This window comes from Symphalangus syndactylus, chromosome 1, assembly GCF_028878055.3.
Source record: "Symphalangus syndactylus isolate Jambi chromosome 1, NHGRI_mSymSyn1-v2.1_pri, whole genome shotgun sequence".
NCBI lineage: Eukaryota > Metazoa > Chordata > Mammalia > Primates > Hylobatidae > Symphalangus > Symphalangus syndactylus.
Genome location: NC_072423.2, coordinates 51,857,147 through 51,882,253, shown reverse-complemented (window position 1 = coordinate 51,882,253; position 25,107 = coordinate 51,857,147). Strand labels below are relative to the sequence as shown.

Below are 25,107 nucleotides of genomic sequence, written 5' to 3'. Positions count from 1 at the left end.
CTTATTAGAGGCTGGGAAGGGTAGGGGGCTGCAGGTGGTTGGGAGGATAGGGAGAGGTTAGCTAATGGCTACAAAATTACAACCACGTAGGAGAAATACGTTCGGGTGTTCTATAGCACTGTAGGGTGACTATAGTTAACAAGACTTTATCGTATATTTTCAAAAAGCTGGAAGAGAAGATGTTGAATGTTCCAAATACAAAGAAATGATAAATGTTTGAAATGAAGGTAACGCCCATTGTCCTGATGTGATCATTACACACTGAACACATGTATCAAGATATCACTCTGTAGCCCATAAATATGTAAATTTTTTTTTACTCAGATAGAATCTCTATAGTCTCATGGTTAACAAACTATTTGAAACAGCAGAAACCCTTTATAAATGGAGTATTTAATGAAAATGAGAGTCAATTCATGTTCTCAAAACCATAATCCAATAAAATCCTGTGATATGCTTAACATCTGACTTTGGCGTAAAAACAATATTCCCAGATTATATTTTGACCTTGAAAAATTAAACCTAAAGTGAATAGAGATGGCACATTCACAGCAGTTTATCCCAGCAGCTGTGCTGGCCTGGTGACAAGCTAGTTAGCATGGTGACAAACTATATAATAGCAAACCCTTTCATTCTAATAGTGATTTGCACAGAGGAATTATAAAGCACCTTGGGAAATTATGCCATTAATATTCATTAAGTGCACATAGTGGCAGAAATTGAAGAACCGTGGTTCAGTGAAGCCACAGGCCCTTCAGAGAAAGATCCAGGACCCTGACCTTACCTCATCGATCATCCACAAGACCAGGCTTCCTCTTCACTACACGAGTCAGAAAACCCTTTGCTATAAATCAAGTGCCTTCCACCCAGAAAACTGTAATTTATAGAAAGTTTTCTGCTTCTGTAGGAAGTTAATCAAGTGTTTGTCATTACATCTTTATCCTCACTGTGTCTTTGATTTTCAAATATCTTACACCAAAATCTGAAAGTTTTAGTGATAATATAAAATGGTAAATTTCTAGCTAGATAAATGAATATACACACACCCCAACTTTATAGTAAAACTCTCATTGTGTTTCAAATGAAGTCAGCGTCTCTCTCATATATACAAAAATTTCTCTTGTTGAGCTACATGAGAGTTAATAGTTGACCTCAAAACAAAAACATAGTGTCTTATTAAAGACATTAAATAAGTGTCTTTCTCATTAAAATGTTAATTTTACCCAAATTACTTGTGATTGCTATGTGCCATAATCATCTACAAAAAGAAACGAGAGAAAACATTATGCCAGGAATATTTCAACATAAAAATTAGCTTTTATATTATTCTTTCATAAAAAATGTTTATTTTGCTACTTTTTTTGTCATTTGTAGCAGACATATTGAACAAAAACAGTGGAGAATGTTCATGTGATGAATAAATGTCTTTCCTTTTCCTTTCATCAGATATTTTCTCAATGATTTCTGACTCCAGTGGGGTGATGGTTTATGGACGATATGACCAATTCCTTCGGGAAGTTCTCAAACTACCCACAGCAGTTTTTGAAGGTCCGTCATTTGGTTACACAGAACAGTCAGCCAGATCCTGTTTCTCCCAACAGGTAGGAGAAAAATATGTTTAAGGAAGTATCTCTTTCAAACAGTGGTTGCTCTCCTTCTAGATGTCATTCCAGGTCACAAATACTCAGACAAATTATTCTATGTGATAGCAACCTGTAGTGTGTTTTTCAGCCTCTGACATATGACCTCTGAGCCAGTAACTAAACCCAGCACATCTGCATCACAATAATAGACAGTGTTTCCTGACCAAGAGGCAGGCACTGTGCTAAACTTTTTCCTTTCATTGTCTAATTTAATCCTTACAATAACCCTTCTGTGTTAGTCTGTTTTCACACTGCTATAAAGACATACCCGAGACTGGGTAATTTATAAAAAAAAGAGGTTTAACAGACTCACAGTTCCGCCTCAGGAAAGTTACAATCCTGGTGGAAGGTGAAAGGAAGCAAAGACCTACCTTCTTCATATGGTGGCAGGAAAGAGAAAGAATGAAAAGCCCAGGGGAATCTGCCATTTATAAAACCATCAGATCTCCTGAGAACTCCCTCACTATCACGAAAACAGCATGGGGGAAACCACCCCATGACCCAATCACCTCCCACCAGGTCTCTCCCTCAACACCTGGGAATTACAGTTCAAGATGGGATTGGGTGGGGACACAAAGCCTCACCATATCACCTACACACTCAGTGTCATTATTTTTAGTATCACTGCACTTTCAAAAGGGCTTAATTGTCTCACTCAGCCTCATGTGAAATACATGCTTGACCCGGCAACAAGCTTTAACATTGGTTTAGCAAAGGATACCAGGAAGGAATCCCAACATCTGCCACATCATGACCTGAGAGGCCCAAAATGTGGCAAACACAGTTGCCTAAATCTTCTACAGCATGATACATTTGGGGTTCCAAGTGATGTGTTTTAACTGGGTATGGCTCAAGCTACCCTGGGAAGCTGCATAGTTTAGGGGGCTATGTGTGTACCTCTCTGGTCATGTAGAGAGACTCCAGGCCCATTCTCCAGCGTAGCCCAGTGGTAGCATAGAAATCCATACATTAAAGGTTAGTTTACCATTTTTTGAAAATCCAAACTACCTTTTTTGTCCTCTAAAAAGGCCTCTTGACTGGGTGTGGTGGCTCACCCCTATAATCCCAGGACTTTGGAAGGCCGAGGGTCAGGAGATCAGGAGTTCAAAACCAGTGTGAGCAACATAGGGAGACCCCATTTCTACAAAAAATTTTTAAAACTTAGCCAGGCATGGTGGTACATGCTTGTAGTCCCAGCTTCTCAGGAGGCTGAGGCAGGATGATAGCTTGAGCCTAGATGGCGCCACTGCACTCCAGCCCGGGCAACAGAGCAAGGCCCTGTCTCAAAAAAAAAAAAAAAAAGATATATCCGTGCCCCATAAAATGCATACAACAAATGCTCGCTACGCTGAACTTTATGGATTAAGAGTCAGGAAGTCTTTTCTTTTTACTGAAATTAACTTTTAAAAGTGTCAGTTGACCGGGTGAGGTGGCTCACACCTGTAAGCCCAGCACTTTGGGAGGCCAAGGCGGGCGGATCACAAAGTCAGGAGTTTGAGACCAGCCTGTCCAATATGGTGAAACCCTGTCTCTACTAAAAATACAAAAATTAGCCGGGCATGGTGGCAGGCACCTGTAGTCCCAGCTAGAAGCAGAAGAATCACTTGAACCCGTGAGGCGGAGGTTGCAGTGAGCCGAGATTGTGCCACTGCACTCCAGCCTGGGAGACAGAGCAAGACTCCATCTCAAAAAAAAAAAAAAAAAAAAAAAAGTAAATCACTTCAAAACACAAATCTATTTTTTCATTCAACTTGACTGCTTTCCAACTTTTCTCATGGCATGCTAAATGTATGGCTCCTTTTATTTTTACAGTGCTTTATGCCTCACAAAGTGAATTATCTGATTTATGGCTTGCAACAACCCTGTGACCTAAGAAGGAAAATATGATTCTTTTTTAGCAATATAAAGTTCATAGCTAGTGAGGGCAGGGGGCTGAGTTTTTAACTCTGGTCTTCTAATTCTGTCTGTTAATGTTACTCTTGTGTTCTTGTTGTTGTTGCTTTTGTTTTGTGCACTTTCAGTTCATATTTACAAATATGCAGATGATCTGACTCAAGGAAATGTAACTACCTGTTGTATTAGTTCACCCAATCATGGAAACAAGAATAATTTCATTTATATCTGAATTCTTAAATTTTAGGTAGTGTATTATAGAATAATTGCTAAATGTGCTAATGCCTCAGAATATGTCTCATTCAAAATCAGCTACAATAATAGGACTGGGGTTTTCTTTTTTAAATCTTAAAAGGACCTATGCTGGGTGTGGTGGCTCACACAGTAATCCTAGCACTTTGAGAGGCTGAGGCAGGAGGAGAGCTTGAGTCCAGCAGTTCAAGACCAGCCTGGACAACATAGTAAGATCTTATCTCTGAAAACAAAAATTAAACAATTAGCCAGGTGTGGTGGCACACACTTATAGTCCCAGCTACTTGGGAGGCTGAGATGAGAGGATCCCTTTAGCCCAGTTGTTCAGTGTTGCAGTGAGCTATGATTGTGCCACTGCACTCCAGCCTGGGCAACAGAGTGAGATCCTGTCTCTAAAAAAAAAGAGAGAGAGAAAAAAGGACCTATGTGTTCAAGAATTATATGTGATGTTGACATGTTCAAAATTCCTTTTGAAATATCCTATAGACTGTTCTATGATTTATATATATCCTTAATGATAAGAAACTTATACATGTTGAAATCATAATAGCATTGTTGGAAACTTCCAGGAGTGCTTTTTAGCCAGTATGACAAATAGTCAAAATGAATAAGATCATTTCAAATATGAAAAGAGGTAACACAAAAATAATAAGACCAGTTTAGTTTTGTACTTAATGAATTGGCTATTAACAGCTACTCAAGAGTCTGAGGTCGGTAGGAGGAGGTAGGAGGACGGCTTGAGACCAGGAGTTTGAGTCCAGCCTGGGCAACATAGTGAGACCCCCATCTTTAAAGCAATTAAATAAATATTTTAAAAAATAAATAAATAAAATTATCCCATCCCCTTTGATAGTCTAGTTCAATTTTTCAAGTAGTGATTTTTGTATATAAATATGTATTTTGTTATTTATACCATTACAGTACAAGTATTAATATAGCTTTCTTACTTTTATCATTTTGAAAGAAATTTATAAATACAATGCATTCCTTTTGTACATCCAAAAGGACCTGGATACTGAGAAAGAAGCTGACTGAATTGAGAGTAATTATATCTAAAGTAATAAAAGGAGCGAATTTTTTAAAATTTAGATGGTTCTGTCCTGAGAGGATTCCCTCCTGTTCTTGTATAACAGAACCATTCACATTAACCACTAAATATTTAGTACTTAAGGAAGCCAAGGAAGCTCGAAAGGAAAGTTGTTCTATAAATTTAGAAGACTGACTGATAGGAAAATTGTAGAGTGAGCTATGATGCATTCTTGAGTAAAATTCCATGGAGAATTTCAATTCTTTATTTTTATTCATTATTTTTATACTGTCTTTCATATATACAAATGATGCTCTCAGAATTGTTTTTCTTCTGGTGATACTATTGACTCAGCCTCAGGGGAGAGAATTCAGTCCTATGTATGCTTAGATATAAAAAGCAAGCACTGTTTTCAGTTCTGAACTAGTTTAATAACACGTTTGGCAAGTTCTGTTTCTTCAGATATTAGAGGTTTATTGAGTGCTCTTTTGTTTCAGTCTCAAATGATATGATATTTACATAGCAGGTAAATTGAAATGATTCTCTGTCCTAAATTTATGAGTTTTTTTTTTAATGCAGAAAAAAGTCACGTTAAATGGTTTCTTGGACACGCTTATGTCGGATCCTCCCCCGCAGTGTCTGGTCTGGTTGCCTCTTCTGCATCGACTAGCAAATGTGGAAAATGGTGAGTAGTTACTACTGAGCAAAGGTGATTTTTTAAATTATTGAAATTAGGCCATTAGTTCTACAGTTAGTAAGTCCAGGTCGTAGTTTTAGGGAAACCTATTTAGTGGCTGTTAGTTTTGTTTAGGATAGAACTAACCCATCTCCCTGTTCGGGAAGGCCTTAAAGGACTACTGAAAAATTAGGACTGTCAGTTCTAAAAACTTATTAAATCTCATGGTGTTCTTCTCAATTACAAGTCAGGTGTGGTTAAAAGAGTTGGCACAATAGAAGGTGAACTTCAACAAGGAGTGTGCCATTATTTTATATTTGTTTTAGATCTGAATTTCTCATATTTGCATACATGGTACTGATTATTTCTTCCCAGGCACTCAGCCAGAAATAGGTGGGAGAGATGAGAAAAAAAAATAGATGATAGCACCCTGTTAATCTTTAGTCATATGTTCCAGATTGTGAGCTTTCAATAGTTGTACTTACGTTAAAGATAAGAGTAAAATAACTTTCGTATCATGTCTTTTTTTAAAGCAAGTATTTCTAGGATAAAAGGAACTACTGTTGGCATATCCAGATTTAAATATGAAATACAGTTTGGGGCAAAATTTACAGAAATTTAAACATGGAACAGTTCAGTGCCTCCATCTAATCTTTAGGTGTTTCTACTTATTGTTCAGTGTAACTCTGAAATTTCTCCAGACTTGACGAGGAAATAATTTAGTCTCTATCTCTTACTAGAGATTTAACTTAAGTCTCTATATATTACTCAACTTCTGTGTATTTCTTTAATATACATTGCAGCTAAAGTTAGCTTAATTTTAAATTATCATTCAGAATTTTTAGAATCTGCCTTTATTTATCTCAGTTAGTTAAAAGTTATAACTTTATCCTGTTTTTCTCATGGAGAAAATTTAAAGAATGAATTTACTTTTTTTTTTGCAATCACTAACGATCATAGGTTTTTTTATGTTTATCCATATGCAGAAGCGAAGAGCAATCAAGGTCCATGTTATTATGCAAAATGAGTTCATGTTACTGTTCACAGTTCTAGAACAGTCATTTTCCAATCATAAAGCTATAATTTCATTCCTTCTCTCTCAGTATTTCCTGCTGCAGGAGATCAGTTTCTTAGGCGCTGTCCCAGAACAGTTGTCCCTAGATTCAAGTCCCACTCTAGTCTTTCTCAAGAGCCGGGAAGGAAGGTTATGACACTTGTTTAGAAGACAATGCATCCAGAGCTAGTTATGTCTTTGTTTTTACACTTTACTTTTTATCTTCATTTATTATTATTTGCATTGTTTTTCCTGACTGGTCAGGCCGGAGAATAGCTTTACCAAAGGCAAGAATTGTTATTGTTGTTTTAGTATCTAGCTCATAGCATGTAGACAATTACTTGGATTTGATCACTTAATTCTAATATTTTACTTTGCTTCAAATCTAGTATTTTGCTTTGCCTGCTTTATAGTTCAAATTTCCTACCAAAGAAAGTTAACTGTCTCTTGAGGCATCTGAATTATTTAGAACTGTTTTCAGATAATTTACACACGTTTTTTAGGGCCCTATACACCTGCCTCAGGAAAGAAAAAAAAATCTGTTTGTCAGATGTAGGCAACACCACTCATTAAGTAAGCCATTAGTCACTCCATTTTTTAAAAAGTAACTTAATTATCTCATCCACATCCAGTTTTCCATTCTCTGCCCATCTTCCTTTCTTTTTTCTTCCTCTCATTCTCCATGTCTCTGATATTTGCTCCCTTCCCACTGGACAATCAGCATTCACCCCTTGTGCTTCTGAGTCTTCCAGTGAGCTGTGCTGGTCTCCTGGAGACAGAGAGCAGTTTGGGGTAAAGGCAAGTCTGTTTGGCTAATTTAAATTCTTGTAATGTCAGAGATGGGAATAGAAAGAGCAAATGGCATTACAGAGATTTTTGTTGTTAAAAGGACACCTCTTCTCCATCCCATTTCATTTCCCCACAGGCATGATTGAAAAGGGTTGAGAGAATCCAGGAATGAACTAAATGTTTCTCTAAGCCCAAATCAACTATCATCTGATATCGTGGTGCAGAGAAGAAAGGTGCAATTCTGTAAGGCTGTATTTTTCCTTCTTCTGGTTCATACTTTTGTTTTCTTGGTTTTTCTTCACTTACTTCCCCTTTAGTCTTCCATCCGGTTGAGTGTTCCTACTGCCACAGTGAGAGTATGATGGGATTTCGCTACCGATGCCAACAGTGTCACAATTACCAACTCTGTCAGGACTGCTTCTGGAGAGGACATGCCGGTGGTTCTCATAGCAACCAGCACCAAATGAAAGAGTACACGTCATGGGTAAGGCAAGGTCCAGGCAATACTTGGAGTTGGATGTGTGAGTGTTGCCCAGAATTAAAGGGAATATCAAGGATTGTGGCAGAATTAAAGGGCAAACTTACCTTCCATCCCAGGTCTAGTATTCAGTCCCCCTTCCTCCCACCCTCCACCCACTGTGTGCTCTTACTTATTCTGTTGGAACCCAGTGTAGCTTCCTGAGATTTAAAATATAGGAAGACTCAAAACTATGTTACTTCTTGGAATATAGATAATTCAGTACTGATTTAAATAACAACTGAATAGCAAGGACCTTCTGGAACATAATCTCACATTCACAGTAAGTTAAAATGTTTTCCAAGTTTTGTTTTGTGGAAACGGCTTAAAAATTATTGTTAGTTTTATTTTTCTTAGATTCCAGAGTTCTTTTAAGTGTGTGACTAGAATATTAAAGAAACAAGTATGAGTGTAGAGTGTGGACTTAATAATACTGTTCCATTTTACTTTTCTGCAGAGGGTGGAGAGGGGAGATTGTGGTTATATTAGCAAACCATCTTTTCATGAAGAGTGTGAGTGATCAGCCTGGCAAAGGTGGCATGTGAGTGTCTGTGTGATAGTTGTATTCTCAGGAGCATGTGGTACCAGGTCTATGGGAGGAAGTGTGACTCCATGTGCTCACTGTTCAAATGGATTATGATTTACTGACGTTTATCTTCGTTAAACTCAAATATCAGTTCCAGCATTGTTGCCCTCGTGCATCTCTTTAAGGATTGGTTTTTGTAGGGTGTATGGATTGGTTCTTGTGGGATATACCATCAGCCCTTCCAGCACCTCTTGGAACAGATCTGTCACAAGAAAATCCAACCTATTTATGAGTTTTTCTATAGTTTAATGTATTTCAATTCAACCTGTAGTCTTTACTTAAAGAAGTCTTCAGAATATACATCTTAAATCAAAATGTTCTTCCTAGAAATTATTATTGGGAACTAATATTCAGTGTAAATATACTAGTACTTCATCACTGGTGAGATTCTGAATTCAAGCAACAGTTCTTCACTAAGGCAGAGTATACTGAGAACTTGCCAATTCCAATGCAACTCCTCACTGTGGTTTATGTCATGCTGAGGATAGATAGATACATTAACACGGATCATGAACTACAATTTAGTTTAGAAGATAGGAGCTAAAATTTTCTATTTTCTTATTGTTAGCATATTACCAGTTTTCAAACTTCTACCCCATATCCTAAAAGATTTGGTGTTTGAAAACTAATCAGATTTAGTTGTTTTACATAAATGCTAAATCCACGTAAGGAGCCTCTTTCTTAGGGGTTGTAGACCTAAAATTATATTCCAGGGCACAATCCATACAAAGAAGGATCAGACTCCTTGAGAGGACAGAAGGCACTATAGTTTGCGGGGGCAAAGAGCTGCTGTTGCTGCTGTCTTTACTGTTCTAAGAATTACATCTCCTAACAAAAGCCAGAGGGATTTCTTGAGCAATGCTCTTATTACTTAGCTTTTAAAAAATGAGGACAATAGTCACTTCATTATATTACCAATTATGGACTCTAGGTATAAAAGAAAGTGACAAAATTTGAAATGGTTTCTTATGGAAAGGAAAAACATGGTTAAGGTTTTATTACTATGTTGGTGCAAAAGCAATTGCGGTTTTTGCCATTACTTTCAAATGGCAAAAACCGCAATTGCTTTTGCACCAACCTAATGTATGTGGTAGGCTACTTTTTATATAATTTTGATGGTATAACAGCAAGATAAACTTCCCAACAATCTAAATGGAAAAGAGGCAGCGTGATTCTCTGGAAATAACCTGAATTTTAAATTCTGAAGACTCAGATTGAAGTTCCATTTTCACTTCTAACTGGTTGTGTTCAGCCACACCTGAAACATCTTTCTTGCACCTGGATTCCCACAAAATCTTCTGCTCATCTTCATTCTGTGCCTATTTCCTCACAAACCATTTTCTGTTCTTAAGTAAGAGCAGTCCTTCTAGAATCAGGTCTGATGCTGTCATGCCTATGGTTTAAACTCTTCATGGTCTCCCTCTGTCCTGGGGATAAAGAGACAGTTCTTAACACGCCGTATAAAGACTTTGATGATCTGCCTCCTGCTTTCCTCCCCAGAAGGGCTCCCTTCACTGTTGCTGCTTCCTCCATCTCGAATGACCTTCCCAGTCTGCTGAGTTTTTGTCAAAAGGACTCCTGCAGGCCCGTTAAGTCCCAGCTCAGGTGCCCCATGCACAATGCCTGCTTCCCAGCTCAGGTGCCCCATGCACAATGCCTGCTTCCATTTATTGTAGAATTTACTGACACTGAGCAGCAGGGGGCAGCTTGTTCGGAAACTCTCTTCCCAGCATTGAGCAAACTTCCGGACTCAGAGAGAGCACTGAAAAAGGATTTCTTCCATAAATGAGTATCTATTATGAAAAGCAAATCATTTGATAAAATATTACATAAATATTAGCTGTTGTCACTTCTGCCTTCCTTCTTCTTTCCAGAAATCACCTGCTAAGAAACTGACTAATGCATTAAGCAAGTCCCTGAGCTGTGCTTCCAGCCGTGAACCTTTGCACCCCATGTTCCCAGATCAGCCTGAGAAGCCACTCAACTTGGCTCACATTGTGTGAGTATCCCTACACTCCCAGTATAGAGACAATTTTCTTCAAGGGCGCATGTCTGGAGCCACACAACAGCAATTTCCTATCAGTGGTCAGCAACCAAGATTTTTAATGTAATTAAAAAAAAAAAAGTTGGAATAATGCCATCATAATTTTTTGTTGTTGTTGAGGTATACAGTACTTCCACCCGGCTGGACAAGTAAAGTATGCAACACTAACATAATTCACCTGGAGGTAGAAAATATTTCAGAAAGCTTAGTTATAAAATATGGATGTTAGTGGTGTCTGTACATTGGAAGTTAACAATGGGATCACTGTGGTAAAAAATGATTTACAGCATATTATTCCTTAATTTCATATGTGCTTTGAGTTCCAAATATAAAAGCTGCTTGTTTTATTTCTCTGCAGACCCAGTTTAAGATGCCAGCAAACCTAGAAATTACTTTTCTTTTTCATCCCAAGCTGCATAACTTTAGAAGAATCATAGCCTGTGCAGGGGAAGGTTGAAGAGGGGGAGTGGTGGGAAAATTTATCAGAATATCCAAAGATTCTTTTCTTCAAAGTATTTGTGAGTTTCGTGGCAGAAGGTGTTGGGCCAGCCAACAGTCCTTCCAGCCATCCCTGCTACCTCCCGGAAGTTTCATGCCTTTGAACCTCTCTCAGGCCTGGGTGGCCAAGATAACAAGGGGGCTTAGGTAGAAGAAACAATTTTTTCCTTGGTGTTACCTTGGGCTCATAAGAAGAAAGAGTCTCATTACCTGCTTCTATGCACAATTAGGTGTCATGGAGTCACAGATGCCTCCTTATGAACTGCCTGTAGTTTTCCACAGTTCAGTGGGACCTATCACACCATAGGGCCTGTGTTTGCATGTTGACATCAAGAGGTGGGCGATGGGACCTACCAGTATAGGAATTCAACAATGCAAAGTTGATGTTTCAGGCAGTTCAGCATATGATCCATAAGGGGCACTGTGGTGGGTATGAGACCTTCGTGGAAGCAGCAACTATGTTCTCCGACGGACCTTAGCAAATACCACCAAATGATTTGTGCTGCGTCTGTGAGCTTTGTATAAATACTTTGGGGCTTTGTTTTGCTTGTTCCTGGAGGTACTTTGAGGCATCTCTGACCTCAGCAGTATACACAGCCTGGAGGCTCCTGTTTCTCAGCTTACAAGCTGGCATGGGCTCAGCCTCCAGAAACTAATGTAAACTAATTCTGTAGAATGTGGTTAACTTATTTTTGGAAATTATGTTTCTATAAATAAGCCCTAAAATAAGCCAGGGGTAAATAAATCTGGGGAATGTCCCAAAGGGCCAACCACTTGCAGAAATCTACCTCACAGGAGCTTATTAAGAACCTTATTAAGGTCTAGACTTTCCTTCCCATAGCCAATTAGACACAATCACTAAGTTGCTAATGAATGACCACAACAAAGTGAGAGCAGCCGGTGCTCCCTGAGCTCTGCTGAGAGTAATTTCCTACCAGCCCTGCTAGGAGTTTCACCCCAAAAGAGCAGCCTTCAACAGAGCTGCTGGGTGTCATGAAGATAGGGGGTGTGGATGTGAATAGCCTGGCTCTAAGAGCTTTGCTGCTTCCCGCTCCTCCAAAGAATTAGGAAGTGATGCACTGCAACGTAAAAGTCTGTTTCACAGTGAGTCCTATTGGAGTATTATCTAGCTCAGGGCCTGTACCCAGTGGGTGCTAGGATTGGGTGGTGTGTGTGTGTGTGTGTGTGTGTGTGTGTGTGTGTGTGTATGTGTCTGTGTGTGTATGAGAGAGAGAGAGAGAGAAAGAGGTATTTAATTGGCTGAGTAATCATTTTTACATTTTGACTTATGGGGCAATATAATCTGTTTTGTTATTTATTGAATTAACCGAGGGCTATAGCTACACAATACGTTCTTAGTTTATGTTCCATGGAGAGATTTTAACATTCTGTACAAAATGTGTCTTCTTCTGAGAAAACCTCTGCGTATTTTACCAGATCCTCAAGAGTCCTTGAATCAAAATACTGATCTCTACTCACTGATAACATATTTTCCCACGGTGAAAGTTTTAATATTAAAATGCAAATTGTACAAGATATTTAATTGTTGAAATAACATACAAGACATTCTGGATGTAGAATGTCAAGTCTATATTAGAACGGAATTTTTTTTTCTATTTTTAGCCATACAAATTTTTTCCATACTTGTTTCTTTATTCAAATGCTATTGTCATGAGTAGATATCCATGTCTTTTTTCTGAGACTTCTAATGTTAAAATGCATTGCTTATTTAACTATTCTAAATTATTATAGGCACATCAAGGCCATTTAAATGAAAAAATAAATGGTGTTAAGCTTTAATCATTTACAAAGAAGAATGCTCTCTTAATCTGCTATAATGAACATGTACATGGAATTAATGAATATTCACACTTCTTTCAAATGTATGTAAATAAGATTTTGATAAATTAGACAAAAAATATGACATTCCATACCATGTCATTTTATAATAAGCCCACTACTTTTATACAGTGCTGTACAATGGAAATAAGTGAAATTTAATAAATAAAACACACCAATACTCCCACCTCCACTTAATGCCCTTAATTTATTACTCCCAAATATGACTTAAATTATAAAGGTCTTATGCAGAAGGAATATTGTCATAGTGCAGAAGTAGGTATGGTAAGACCCTTTATCATTGAGTCCCTAGCAAAAATCACCCTAAAAGTATGTTCTTTAGAACTATACATAGCAATAAAAATGTATTTTCTAGCTGTAGCTGTGTCTTGGTCATCCTCATTCCCTCTCTGACCTTTCCCTGTGCTTTCCTAAATAATTTATTAAGCAATCTTTAATTGTAGTACAAACCACATCTTTGTCATTCTTTGGATGTAATGTCACAAAAATATCCCAGTCCACATCAGTTACACCCATAGATAAGCTTACAGACAGAGGTAAGAAGGGAGCAGTGAGTGGGGTGCAAGCATTGGCAATATTGATAGGCATACTCTGTCCTGTGCTGATGACCTGAGGTTCTGGACACTGGGAATTATAGCACAGACTCAAAATAAAACATTTTTTTTGCCACTGTGAGAAAGTGTGTTGATTTTGTAAATTAATACAAATTCTTCAAAGACATATTCAGAAAAAAATTCCATGATGTAAATGTTTAAGTGAAGGATAACTGTATGTGCTTACATAGTGCTGAAATATGTAGAACATTATAGAGCTCATGGATATAAAATTTGATGTTGAACATTATACAGTCTTCTTAAATGCAAATCTTGCTGTTTAATGATTATGTTAAAAATTGCTGGCCGGGCACGGTGGCTCACGCCTGTAATCCCAGCACTTGGGGGTGCCGAGGCAGGCAGATCTCAAGGTCAGGAGATTGAGACTATCCTGGTTAACACGATGAAACCCCGTCTCTACTAAAAATACAAAAAATTAGCTGGGCGTGGTGGTGGGCACCTGCAGTCCCAGCTACTAGGGATACTGAGGCAGGAGAATGGCGTGAACCCTGGAGGCAGAGGTTGCAGTGAGCCGAGATCATGCCACTTCACTCCAGCCTGGGTGACAGAGCAAGACTCCGTCTCAAAACAAAAAAAATTACTACTACATGGCACATGTATACCGATGTAACAAACCTGCAGGTTCTGCACATGTACCCCAGAACTTAAAGTAAAATTTAAAAAATGCTATTAGTTCTCTAATACATATTGCATCCAAAGTTGAGCAGCAAAAGCATTATAAGATATAAATAAAATTGAGAAAATAATAAGTGGAAAATGCTTTATCAATACCTAATGAATACATTAGGAAATATTTTTGTTACTCATTTAAAACTCAAGTTCCAACTTTTTTTTTTTTTTCCTTTTTTTTATTTTTTGTAGAAATAGGGTCTCTCTATATTACCCAGGCTGGTCTGGAACTCCTAGGCTGAGATTACAAGTGTGAGCCACCACACCTGGTCACAACTTAAATGTGAAAAAAATGGCAAAAATATGGCACAGTCTGACTATGTAACAAATTAACATTTTACAGGTAGCTTTAGATACAGTTAAAAAAAAAGATTAAATCAATAGGATTTTTAAACAGGTTGTGGTACTAATATCTCTCTCACACACATACACACACATACATATATTTGCATATGGAAATGAAGCATGTGACACACAGAAAATGCCTTTTTTTCACTATAGCCAAGAGATTTTCTACCCATCTTGTAGAGAGGTACTGCCAGTCATGAATTAGTCCTTTAGTAGAAATGAGCAGGTGGTGACGTGTTGGTATTTTGACATTTGTTCTTAGCTGTTGTATTGCTTGTAAATATTACCATAATTAACGGTTTCTATTCTGTTCAATTCTTCGCTGCCAAAAGTGATACTTGGTAAGTAGTGCAGTCGTTTCCAGTCTACTTACGAAGAGGTATAATCATGATCATAAGTGGGGATGAGACACAAAACAAGCAATCTGAGGCTAGTTTAGAACTAAGTCTTCTTGTTCTGTATACTCAGTTCACAAGGATGCCACTTATATAAAAATGACCTCTGTGAAGATCTTGTCCAGAAGGCCCTTGTGACTTACTCTCTTTTGTGGAGCTGTTTCTTTTACATAAAACCAAATATGTTCAAAATTCCCAGTGTGAGCCATTTATTAGATAAGATAACTTGCCATTTGATTGTGGAAGAAATAGGAATTTCAGTCCCTCTGAAAACCATCATTTTGGTGCCAGGGCTAGCCATTCTTTGTCCCAAGTTCAACATTTCAATGGTAGACCTTAAACAAAGCCATTTGCTGAGAAACCTTGATTTCAGCTTTGTAGTGACCGGATTCAATAGAATACATTTATCAAGCTAGTTAAAAAGCATTCTAAATCCACTTGTTTTCTCATTTTTAGACAGAGCAAGATGGAAAAATTTTTAAAAAAAGACAAAATCAGAAATGTGGGGTCAAGTATTTTTTTCAACTCTTTGCAAAGCTACAATGAAGATATTATACTCTGTTCACTGTTTTAAAATCTAACAGACCAAACTTTTCATAATTCACTGAGGACATTTGTATACAATTAGCATCCTTCTTCCAAAGTGCTAGTGTTCAACTCAAGGCAGAATTAGTTTTAAACTAGCCTTGTGTTGCTCCCTTATATATCAAAAATATGTCTTAGGTAAGTAATGCAAAACACTAAGATTGTTTTCAGAACTTCAGTTTTGTCTAGAGTAGATGAGTAGATGTTGTTTTGGCTTCATCCAACAGATGATATGTCTTACAAAATCTCAGAGTATAGTTTAGCACCAGCTACCTTGAAAAAAGTTTCGATGAATTTGTTTTTATTTTTTATTTTTATTTTTCCATAAGTTACTGGGGTACAGGTGGTATTTGGTTACATGAGTAAGTTCTTTAGTGGTGATTTGTGAGATTTTGGTGCACCCATCACTCGAGCAGTATACACTGTACCATATTTGTAATATTTTATCGCTAACCCCAGAGACTTATCTAAGTCTCAATGAATTTTTGCATGTAGTATTGGCATTTTAAAACCTGCAGAGCTTCACATCCATTCCATTCAATACATCGGGATATACAAGTCTACCTTTTTCCCAGAATGTCTTCATTGTAGAATCCAAAGCTGTTCTCTAAGGTAAAAATTAAACCATTTACAAATTTGGATCTTAATTAAGCCAACATAAATTGATTCTTCAGGCTTCTGTAATTAATGTCTCATCTTCAAAATGTTCTATACTGTCAATCTCAAATATAGAATTATAGTGAAACTGAAATTTCTTCTGATTCAGAAAATGCCCCACCTCATTTTCCATCTTTTGAACTCTAAGTCCCATCTCATATTACCATTCATTATCCTATATTGAACCCAAAAAAGACTAAAAATGACTTGGAGATGAGATAGGGATCTTAGCCCTATCATTTTACCTAAACTAAAACATTCATGATAGGAAAAGAATGACAGAATGAAATGAAAATCAGACGAAGGAAGACGGACTCCTTGAAGTTGGTGTGTAGAACCATGAACAATTCTGAGGAAAATTGAATTCTGTTTTCCTTCTCTTATCATAAGAAAACAAGTGGAGCTTATGGGATGCCGTACACCATATACTCTATCATATAGATCACCCAAACAACAGAAACTAACTTCATAAATACTTGTGGAGCTTACTTGCATCTTCACTTAGAACAAAGGCAAATAAGGTATGATATGATTTTACAGCCTGTGTCCTTTCAGACCAGGCATGTTGGAGAGGCCCATCATCATGAAGAACACAGAAGGAACCTTCCAAAGCCTCAGGAATCTTCCGCTTTCCAAGAGAATTTAGATTCGATGATCAGGTCTTCAAGGCTTCTTGAGAAGGCAGTAGAAGTAAAGCCACTACCTTCTTCAAAATCCTTGCTTCATTCCAGAATATTATACAATGAAACATCAAGGCTCAAAGCTCACGCATCAGTATTCACATGGTGTCTGGAAATCTGCCTCCCAGTGTTTACCTGAGATTATATATTCTCAAGGAAATGTAACTTTAAAACACTTAAGGAATTTAATTGGAAAATATAAGATTTCTTGTTGATCCTGGGAAAGATAGAACTCAGATCTTCCCATCCTGTTTCCTGGAGGGATGAGGGAGAGTTTCAAATTTGTGACTTTTATTTGTTTTAACTTCCCATTCACACTGTCTTTTGTTTTAGGCCTCCCAGACCTGTAACCAGCATGAACGACACCCTGTTCTCCCACTCTGTTCCCTCCTCAGGAAGTCCTTTTATTACCAGGAGGTAAGTTCCAACCCTATTATAAAATAAGCCCTTTCTTTGGCAATGAGCCTTGATTTTGTGGTAAGAAAAATATTCTCATGCAAGCCAAGGGCAGAATATTGTTACTGGAAACTAACTTGCAAATATCCATTGTAAGTTTTCAATTTCATTCATTTGTATGCATTTAAAAAGGGGTAGGGTGGCTTTGGGGATTAATGTCATGTCTGGAAACCTGCATTTATAATTTACCCACAGTAAGAATGTGGGGGTATGTTTCAGTTTTACTACTGACACACATGCATCCCATTTCATTAAGGAAGTCACTTTCATAGTCCTCAGAGTTGAAGTCAAGGAACTGGAATTTCAAGATGCAATGGTGTGTTACTATATAAATGGTGAAATGTGTCATTATTTAAAGCTAAGATACAAAAGAATCCTTTGTTGGTGAACCCTGGAGTTCCTGAGGCTAGAGGATAAAGACCAAACTTGGAAATGTAGTTTCCATATAAGTAATTTCATCGATAATAGTAAGAACTTTTTTAAAAGGTGGATCTGCATCTCATTTCTTTGCACAAGATCCATTCACATGTGAGCAAGAAACAGGAGAAGCAAATATTTCTCTAAGAGTTAGCATCAGACATATGCAGGGTCAACAGGTGCTCTGAGTCATTTGATCAAATATTGCGAATCAAGCACCAGATAATTATTTTATAAATACATGGAGAAAGCTCACGGGAAGCAAAAACAAAGGTAAGGAAAATTGGAGTGAGTAACTGAACATAAGATTTCAAATGCCTTTCAGCAGAAAAAAGTACAGCCTCATATTTCACAAAATGCACGTAATTCATCTTTTCCCTGAAGAGGTTTATAAGGTGCCAGTTTCACTGTAATATCCTGGTACATTCAACTGAGGATTTGAAGACAATGAGACTAAGAACACAGCTGATTTTTTTTTTCCTCTGAGTTCCTGTATGTGCCCCTCAACAGGAACCTGAGATGGAGATGTTCCCCATAATTGTAATTAGCAGAATAAACAGAATATGGCAGAATATGGTGTTTCTGATGTATAAACGAGGTCTGTAACAAGCAGAAATGAGGAAAGTTATACAGCAGAACATCCACAGTAAAATAATATGGTTTAGGCCCTCAGTAACTTCCTCTTAGCACTCTTTTTTAGAATCACCAGCAAATACAACCATTTTTTTTTTTCTGGAACAAAATCATAAACTGTAAAGTATATAAAAGACACAGGTCTGTGCATCTATCTAGGGAAGACCTGACATGATGTTTAGAAATATGTACTTTTATTAGGAAGCTCTGCATTCTGCAAATGTCAAGCAGAGGTAGACCCCATCCTTACTGAAGGTCATTTTATATCATTTCAGCTCGGACGGTGCTTTTGGTGGATGCTCCTAGATGGATAACATGACTTCTTCTACCCTAAAATATTCCTATAATACTTTGAGCTGTTCTGGTTCCTCCAGGGTGCATGGTACCCATTAACCCAAAATATGATTATTTCCCTTTTTTCCCATTTTCAGTCCTTTTGGAAAGTTCTCTGTGAACCACAGATACGTTGTTTAAAGCTCACATTTCTTTCTATCACCACAGAGATTGGCCTACGGTTTCTGTTTTGAGGGTGCTATTCAATAAAGCTGTGTACACTAAATGTCTTTCCTCTCTGAGTGGGCCTTGCTCTGTCCATGGGAAGTTTTAATGAGGTCTCATTGTTTGAATCCCTCAGGTTACCTGAGGGGATAAGTGCATCCAGCCCTGTGGCTGAAGAGCATTCCCTCATAAAGCTGTACGTAAATCAGCTTGATCACGGTGCACGGTCAGTATCCCAGCCCTGAATTGCTAATCGTAGTAGTAGTTCCATAGCTAGACTGATAGTCATTCTACTCTGGCACTAAAATCCTCTCGTAGTACATCTTATTGGAGATAGAAGTCTTCTGGGATTTAATGAAATTGTGTTGAGACTTTTCAACTTGAGCTGGACTTTGCAGCTCTTTCCTCTCCTTTCCACATATTTTATGGATTTCATAGCCTCATACCAGTATATAAGAGATGTATATATGTGAAGTGTATCAAGCTGGATCTCGTTTGGACAAGTCTCTGCTTTCGTACAATTTGCAAAAACCCAGATGGTAATTTCTAAGACTCTTGAATTAAGGAGTCTATTGGAAAGATCATTAGCATTAACTAGGTGAGGCTAGGACAATGTCATATAGCTGGACCTCACTGCAGTTAAAGACTTGAGGACTTGTACCTTTCTGTCCCATTGGACCTAGTACATTTTCCCCCCAGGGAGGGCAGTCTGATTCCTAATGAAGTAACAATTTCAAAAACAGTTTCTTGCTCTCAGTGCTTATTCTCTATCACTTGAAAATGCTGGTGGTGAATCACTTTTGATCTCTTAATCATGTCGATAAACTAAGATGGATAGAAATCCATCATGCCAGATGTAGGCAAAAGTTAAAATTCCTATACTTCTATCATTGAAACAGAACCAAAGAAATATGACCTATGGCTCTGCCCTCACCCCTAGCCCATCCCAACAATGAAATAAAACCTAAGCAAGCCAAGTATAGTGCCAGTCAGTATAGGGCAGCACCGAGAAAGTAGGGAAGTTCTCCATATTTTATTTAGCCTAAGTTCAGTCTTTTGTATCATGACAGATCCTAGAAAGATAAAGCCGAATGAGGCTGAATTGAATTCCCCACTCCAGAATCCTCACCACAAACTCCTGGCATTATTCACCTAGGGCCCTTTACAAGCATACCACTTTCATCTTCAAAAGACACAGGGATATAACTTTGAAGTCTTTCGACATCCGTAGCAATCTACTTCATACCGATTTATGAGTGTGTACCTCTGGTTACCAGCATCATCTGTCGCATTCCCTGTTCTTACATCTTTTCTAGCTATGTACTTGGCTCACTTTTCCCTTACTTAAAAGGAAAAAAAAAGGGGGATTCTCAAAGGCATTCTCCCTTGGTCCTTTGAAGTCTTCTTACATGTGTGTATGTCTATGTGTGTGTGCACATGTGTACATTCAGTGTTGGTTAGAAGTTTGGTAGAATGTGGGTCATATAATCGATGAACTGATTCACTTCATTCATTTTCTTGATTGTAAACTGTATCCCTAATCTATTTTGTTTTCTTATAAATTTATAGGAAAGAATGGCTGATTTGATGGAAATCTAATATCACCGTTAGGGAAAGAGCTCTAAGAGCTGTGTATGGTGAGCCAGCAACATTATCTAAGCTTATGAAAGATAGTGTATTATTATTATTGCAGATATTATTGCAAGGTCTGACCACAAAGCCAGGTCCCAAAGGCTCTTTCTCCCCTTCACTGCCCACAGCTCTGTGCCTCTTAGGATCTATCATTTTTGGCATCGTGCCTCCTTTTTAAAATCTTAATTATCTTGCCATAATCCTTACTTCGTTTATATGAGAAAGTTAACCAATATTTTTAATGTCAAGTAAGCTTCTTTCACTATGGCCAAGCTTCTTCATTAGTCACAGTAAAGACTAATAAAAAAATTAGTCACACTTCTTTTACCTCCAATTTTAGAAACATCATTTAAAAGTTTCACAGGTATTTTCATAGTTGCAAGTGGTAAGCACTCACAAAAGGAATCACTTTGACTATTCTATATAACATCTAGCCAGGTCTTATCACTCCACCAAATATTAGGAAATTGCTTACAATTCATATACCATGTTGAACACAATCTAATATGCTAGTTTCTGGTTTGCTGCAATAACAAGTAGTTAATTAATCATATTGTATTAGATGGCCAGGCAAGGTGGCTCACGCCTGTAATCCCAGCAATTTTGGAGGCTGAGGTGAGCGGATCACCTGAGGTCAGGAGTTCAAGACCAGCCTGGCCAACGTGGTGAAACTCCATCTCTACTAAAAATACAAAAATTGGCCAGGCACGGTGGCGGGCACCTGTAATCCCAGCTACTTGGGAGGCTGAGGCAGGAGAATAACTTGAACCTGGGAGGCAGAGGTTGCGGTGAGCCGAGATCGTGCCATTGCACTCCAGCCAGGACAACAAGGGTGAAAATCCATCTCAAAAAAATAAAAAATGATACTGTATTAGGCTCTGTAGTTCCTATGGGGAGAGTACACCCAACCCAGATACTTCCCAAATCCTGATCCCTCCAAGAGGAGCAGCAGTTGTGAGTTATTTTTTGGGTTGACTTGTTGGTCAGTTGATTGATAGGTTTGGGTTTTCAACCAAAGAAATGCTAATTCACTGTGCCTTTTTCATTTTTAAAAAATATTTTTGCTTACCCAAAGATTCTTTACTTAACAACCGTGGCTTTTAATCTGACTCAAAAACTTCAAGCTAAATTTTAAATAGTTGTGATTTGATAATCAAAAGTAGCTAAAAATAAATTTTAGATACTGAATGTAGCCTTTCCTTTTGAAAATCAAAGTTTTCTTCATAGCTAATTTTTTCCAAGATTAATGCCCATCCATTTTCAGTCATAAAATAGATAAATTTGTAAATCAACATCTGGCACCACCCTGAAGATATCTCACTCTTTTCAAACTTTCTGGGCATGTTGTATGAAATTTTATGAATTTGAAATAATCACTCTCTGCAGATAATTCTTTACTTCATGTAGCCCCAGAGCTCTACTAATATGTTAGATTTTTCCAAACTGGAATTACACCAGTCTACACATCAACCCTAACAATTTTCTATACTATGCATGATTAAAACCACAGTCACCTCTCTTGTTCAGTTCAGTAACCTTTATTCTCCTACTAGAGTTGCTTTAGCTGTTGTCTCTGCATGCCCTGTATGAAGCAAACTTTCCTAGAGGCTCTCCTGACAAAAGTGCAGTTGGTGTGACTTGATGATACCTAGGTACAATGTAGTAAATTAAATATGACCTAAGAATTCTTATTTTTTCGATGGTACCTGTTTGAGATGGTTCAACTTCCCTGCCAGCCTGAATTGATGACAGTTAATTTTCCCACTGAGACATTAACCTATTTTTTAATACTGGTCTATGAATTTTCAGGTAATACATATTTTATATTTCAGATATAAGCTATTGAAATCTAGAAAAAAAGAAACAGAATGTTTCAAGACATTATTTCTTGACAAAACAGATTTGTGGATTTTTTATTGTATTTAAATTAGTGTGATGGCCTTATTACTAGACTATGTAATTCTGGTGAGAAGGAAAATTTTATACACGATAGATAGTTACTTAAGGAGAGAGCCAACTTTATAAGTCATTCTTCACAAATCCAAATATCACACAATTATTAATAATTTAAGAATCAATAGAAATGAAAATATCTGTTCTTAATTTGCTATATCTCAAATATTGCTTTTCTTTTAACCATTATGATAATTATTCTATATTAATATAATTTGTTTCTATAATATTTGTTTTCTGTGAGACTGCAGCCAGGCCTTTAATATCATGTTCAATAAAAGAAAAAATAATCTTTGTCAAGGGCTAATATAGTAACTCAACAGTAACAGAAGTGGTCCTTAAAATTATATTTCAGGTACCCAGGAAGCATCTGTGTGTGATTTTGTTACCTTTGGACCCACCCCCCAAATATTTTCACTGAAGTAAAACTATTGGCATCAGTCGTCAACCTTCAAAGCTAAGGGGATAATTATTTTAACAAGAATGAAACATTTTGAGATTGTTCTACTTTTCCAGAACCCACTGTGTCATTGTGTGTGTGTATATGTGTATGTCTGTGTGTGTGTGTGTGTGTGTGAAAAATTTTGGAAGAAGGTTATTTATCTTTAGATATGCTACTTTCCAAAGGTCTAAAAAAGAAATGGTGAGAAGCTAGAGACTTTTTGTTAGCAAAAAAAATCTAAAGGAATATTTGCTGCCTTTTTTCTTTCAGCAGATATATGAACTTCAAAATTTACCATGCCATGCCCTCCAAGGTATGGCTGTTCCCACAACCATCAGTGATAATATGTATGCGAAAGGATGTGCTCATACAGTGGCAAGGGATTAGTGAAAAGAAAAAGATGGCAATAAGAAAAAGAGATTTGTGTGCATATAATTTTAGAAATGATAGTCTTGCTTCTCTTTGAAACTCAGATTAGAAAAGGTGTATCCCATGGTCAAGTTGAACCCCAAATAGTTCCCAGTTTTGGAGCTTAAAAGGAGGAATGCATTCTGATTTGAAGACAAGGCACGTAGAACAGAAGAAGCTTTTGAAGCTCAGGCTGGGTTGTATGAAAGCCATTGTCACATTCTGACACAATGATATGCTGGAAGCACTCTTTCTTTAGTCAGGAAGTAGGTTCCATTGTGCCTGATCCTAAATCCCACAAAGAATTAGAAACTTAACTTCTCCATGCAAACTGCCAAGCTACAAAATGAGAGTTTAGTATCTAAGTTAGTCTATAAAATATTGTAATAATATAGCACTTTGAAGGGATCATAATAAGCCACATATCATTACTGTTTTAGTCCCTTTATGTTGCTATAAAGGAATGCCTGAGGCTGGGTAATCGATAAAGAAAAGAGGTTTAGGCTGGGCACGGTGGCTCATGCCTGTAATTCCAGCACTTTGGGAGGCCGCAGCAGGTGGATCGCCTGAGGTCAGGAGTTTGAGACCAGCCCGGCCAACATGGTGAAACCCCATCTCTATTAAAAATACAAAAAAAAAAAAAAAATAGCTGGGTGTGCTGGTGGGTGCCTTTAATCCCAGCTACTCAGGAGGCTGAGGCAGAAGAATCGCTTGAACCCGGGAGGCGGAGGTTGCATGAGCCGAGATCACACCATTGCACTCCAGCCTGGGCAACAAGAGTGAAACTCCATCTCAAAAAAAAAAAAAAAAAAAGAGATTTATTTGGCTCATGGTTCTGCAGACTGTATGTGAAGCATGGCATCAGCATCTGCTTCTGGTGAGACTTCAGACTGCTTCCACTTAGGACAGAAAGCAAAGGGAAGCTGGTTTGTGCCAAGATCACATGAGGAGAGAGGAAGCAAGCCACAGAGAAGAGGTGCCAGGCTACTTTTAACAACCAGCCCTCAAGGGAACTGATAGAGTCACTCATTGCTGTGAGAATGGCACCAAGTCATTCATGAGGGATCTGCCCCCATAACCCAAACACCTCCCATTAGGCCCTATTTCCAACACTGAGGATCAAATTTCAACATGAAGTTTGGAGGGGTCAAATATTCAAACCATAGCAATCACTATTTTCACAGCAACTCAAGAGAAAAAATTTCACTTTGCTGCCTCTCTTCAAGCTTGGGAGCTGGAGAAGAGGTTCTGGTGGAAAGTACTTCAACTGAAAAGACTTTAAAGACCCAAGTTTTAAGTGAAACCTGTCTCCCAGTCAGCTCTCGAGGTTCTTGATTCATTTCATTTTGAAGGAGTGACTATTTTTGTCTTGTTTTAATCATGCATTTGGCTTCCTCTATACATGGTCATATTTTTGGCTTCCTAGAAACAGATGATGAGAAGAAGAATTGAGGCTAGCTCTAGAAATTACAGAAACTATGTGAACAGTGAGTATTAAAAAGTTAGAAGTGCTTCTGGCACTAGAAATTAAGAGCTATAGCAAAACAAAATAGTTTATTTCCAGAAACTCATAAATGTTCATGGTGTAACTCCCATATTTTCCAAGAATTGTTTTTTCTAAGAATTCACATAAGAAAGGAACAGAAGATAAAAGGTTTTAAACTATTTCCTTAAACCAACACTGGCAAGGGCCAACACAAAGAAAATGACAACAAAAGTTAAGAGATGTATATATATAGAATATGTCTCATTCCTTTGAGGGAAGAAGGGACATGGTTAGAAGAAGGAAGAAAAGGAAGAGGAGAGGAGAGACAGGCAAGTGGAGTAGAGGAAGGAGGAGAGGAGCCCAAATATTTGAAGAAAAAAAAAAAGGAGAAGGCC

At 37.7% G+C, this 25,107-nt stretch overlaps 1 protein-coding gene across 26 annotated transcripts in view; it reads left to right on the top strand.

The window, feature by feature from the left end:
- Window positions 1-25,107, top strand: part of DTNA (dystrobrevin alpha) — a 396,395-nt gene that overhangs the window by 315,754 nt on the left and 55,534 nt on the right. For 12 of the 26 annotated variants that reach the window (XM_055234704.2, XM_055234694.2, XM_055234609.2 and 9 more), the window contains 5 exons: window positions 1,447-1,601; window positions 5,395-5,500; window positions 7,652-7,818; window positions 10,312-10,436; window positions 17,121-17,204. In XM_055234704.2, the coding sequence (XP_055090679.1) occupies window positions 1,447-1,601; window positions 5,395-5,500; window positions 7,652-7,818; window positions 10,312-10,436; window positions 17,121-17,204 (637 nt within the window). Of the gene's footprint in view, window positions 1-1,446; window positions 1,602-5,394; window positions 5,501-7,651; window positions 7,819-10,311; window positions 10,437-14,802; window positions 14,812-17,120; window positions 17,205-18,568; window positions 18,857-18,927; window positions 19,018-25,107 lie in introns of those variants that run through there. The other 14 variants (XM_055234643.2, XM_055234624.2, XM_055234602.2 and 11 more) reach the window with 5 other exon arrangements.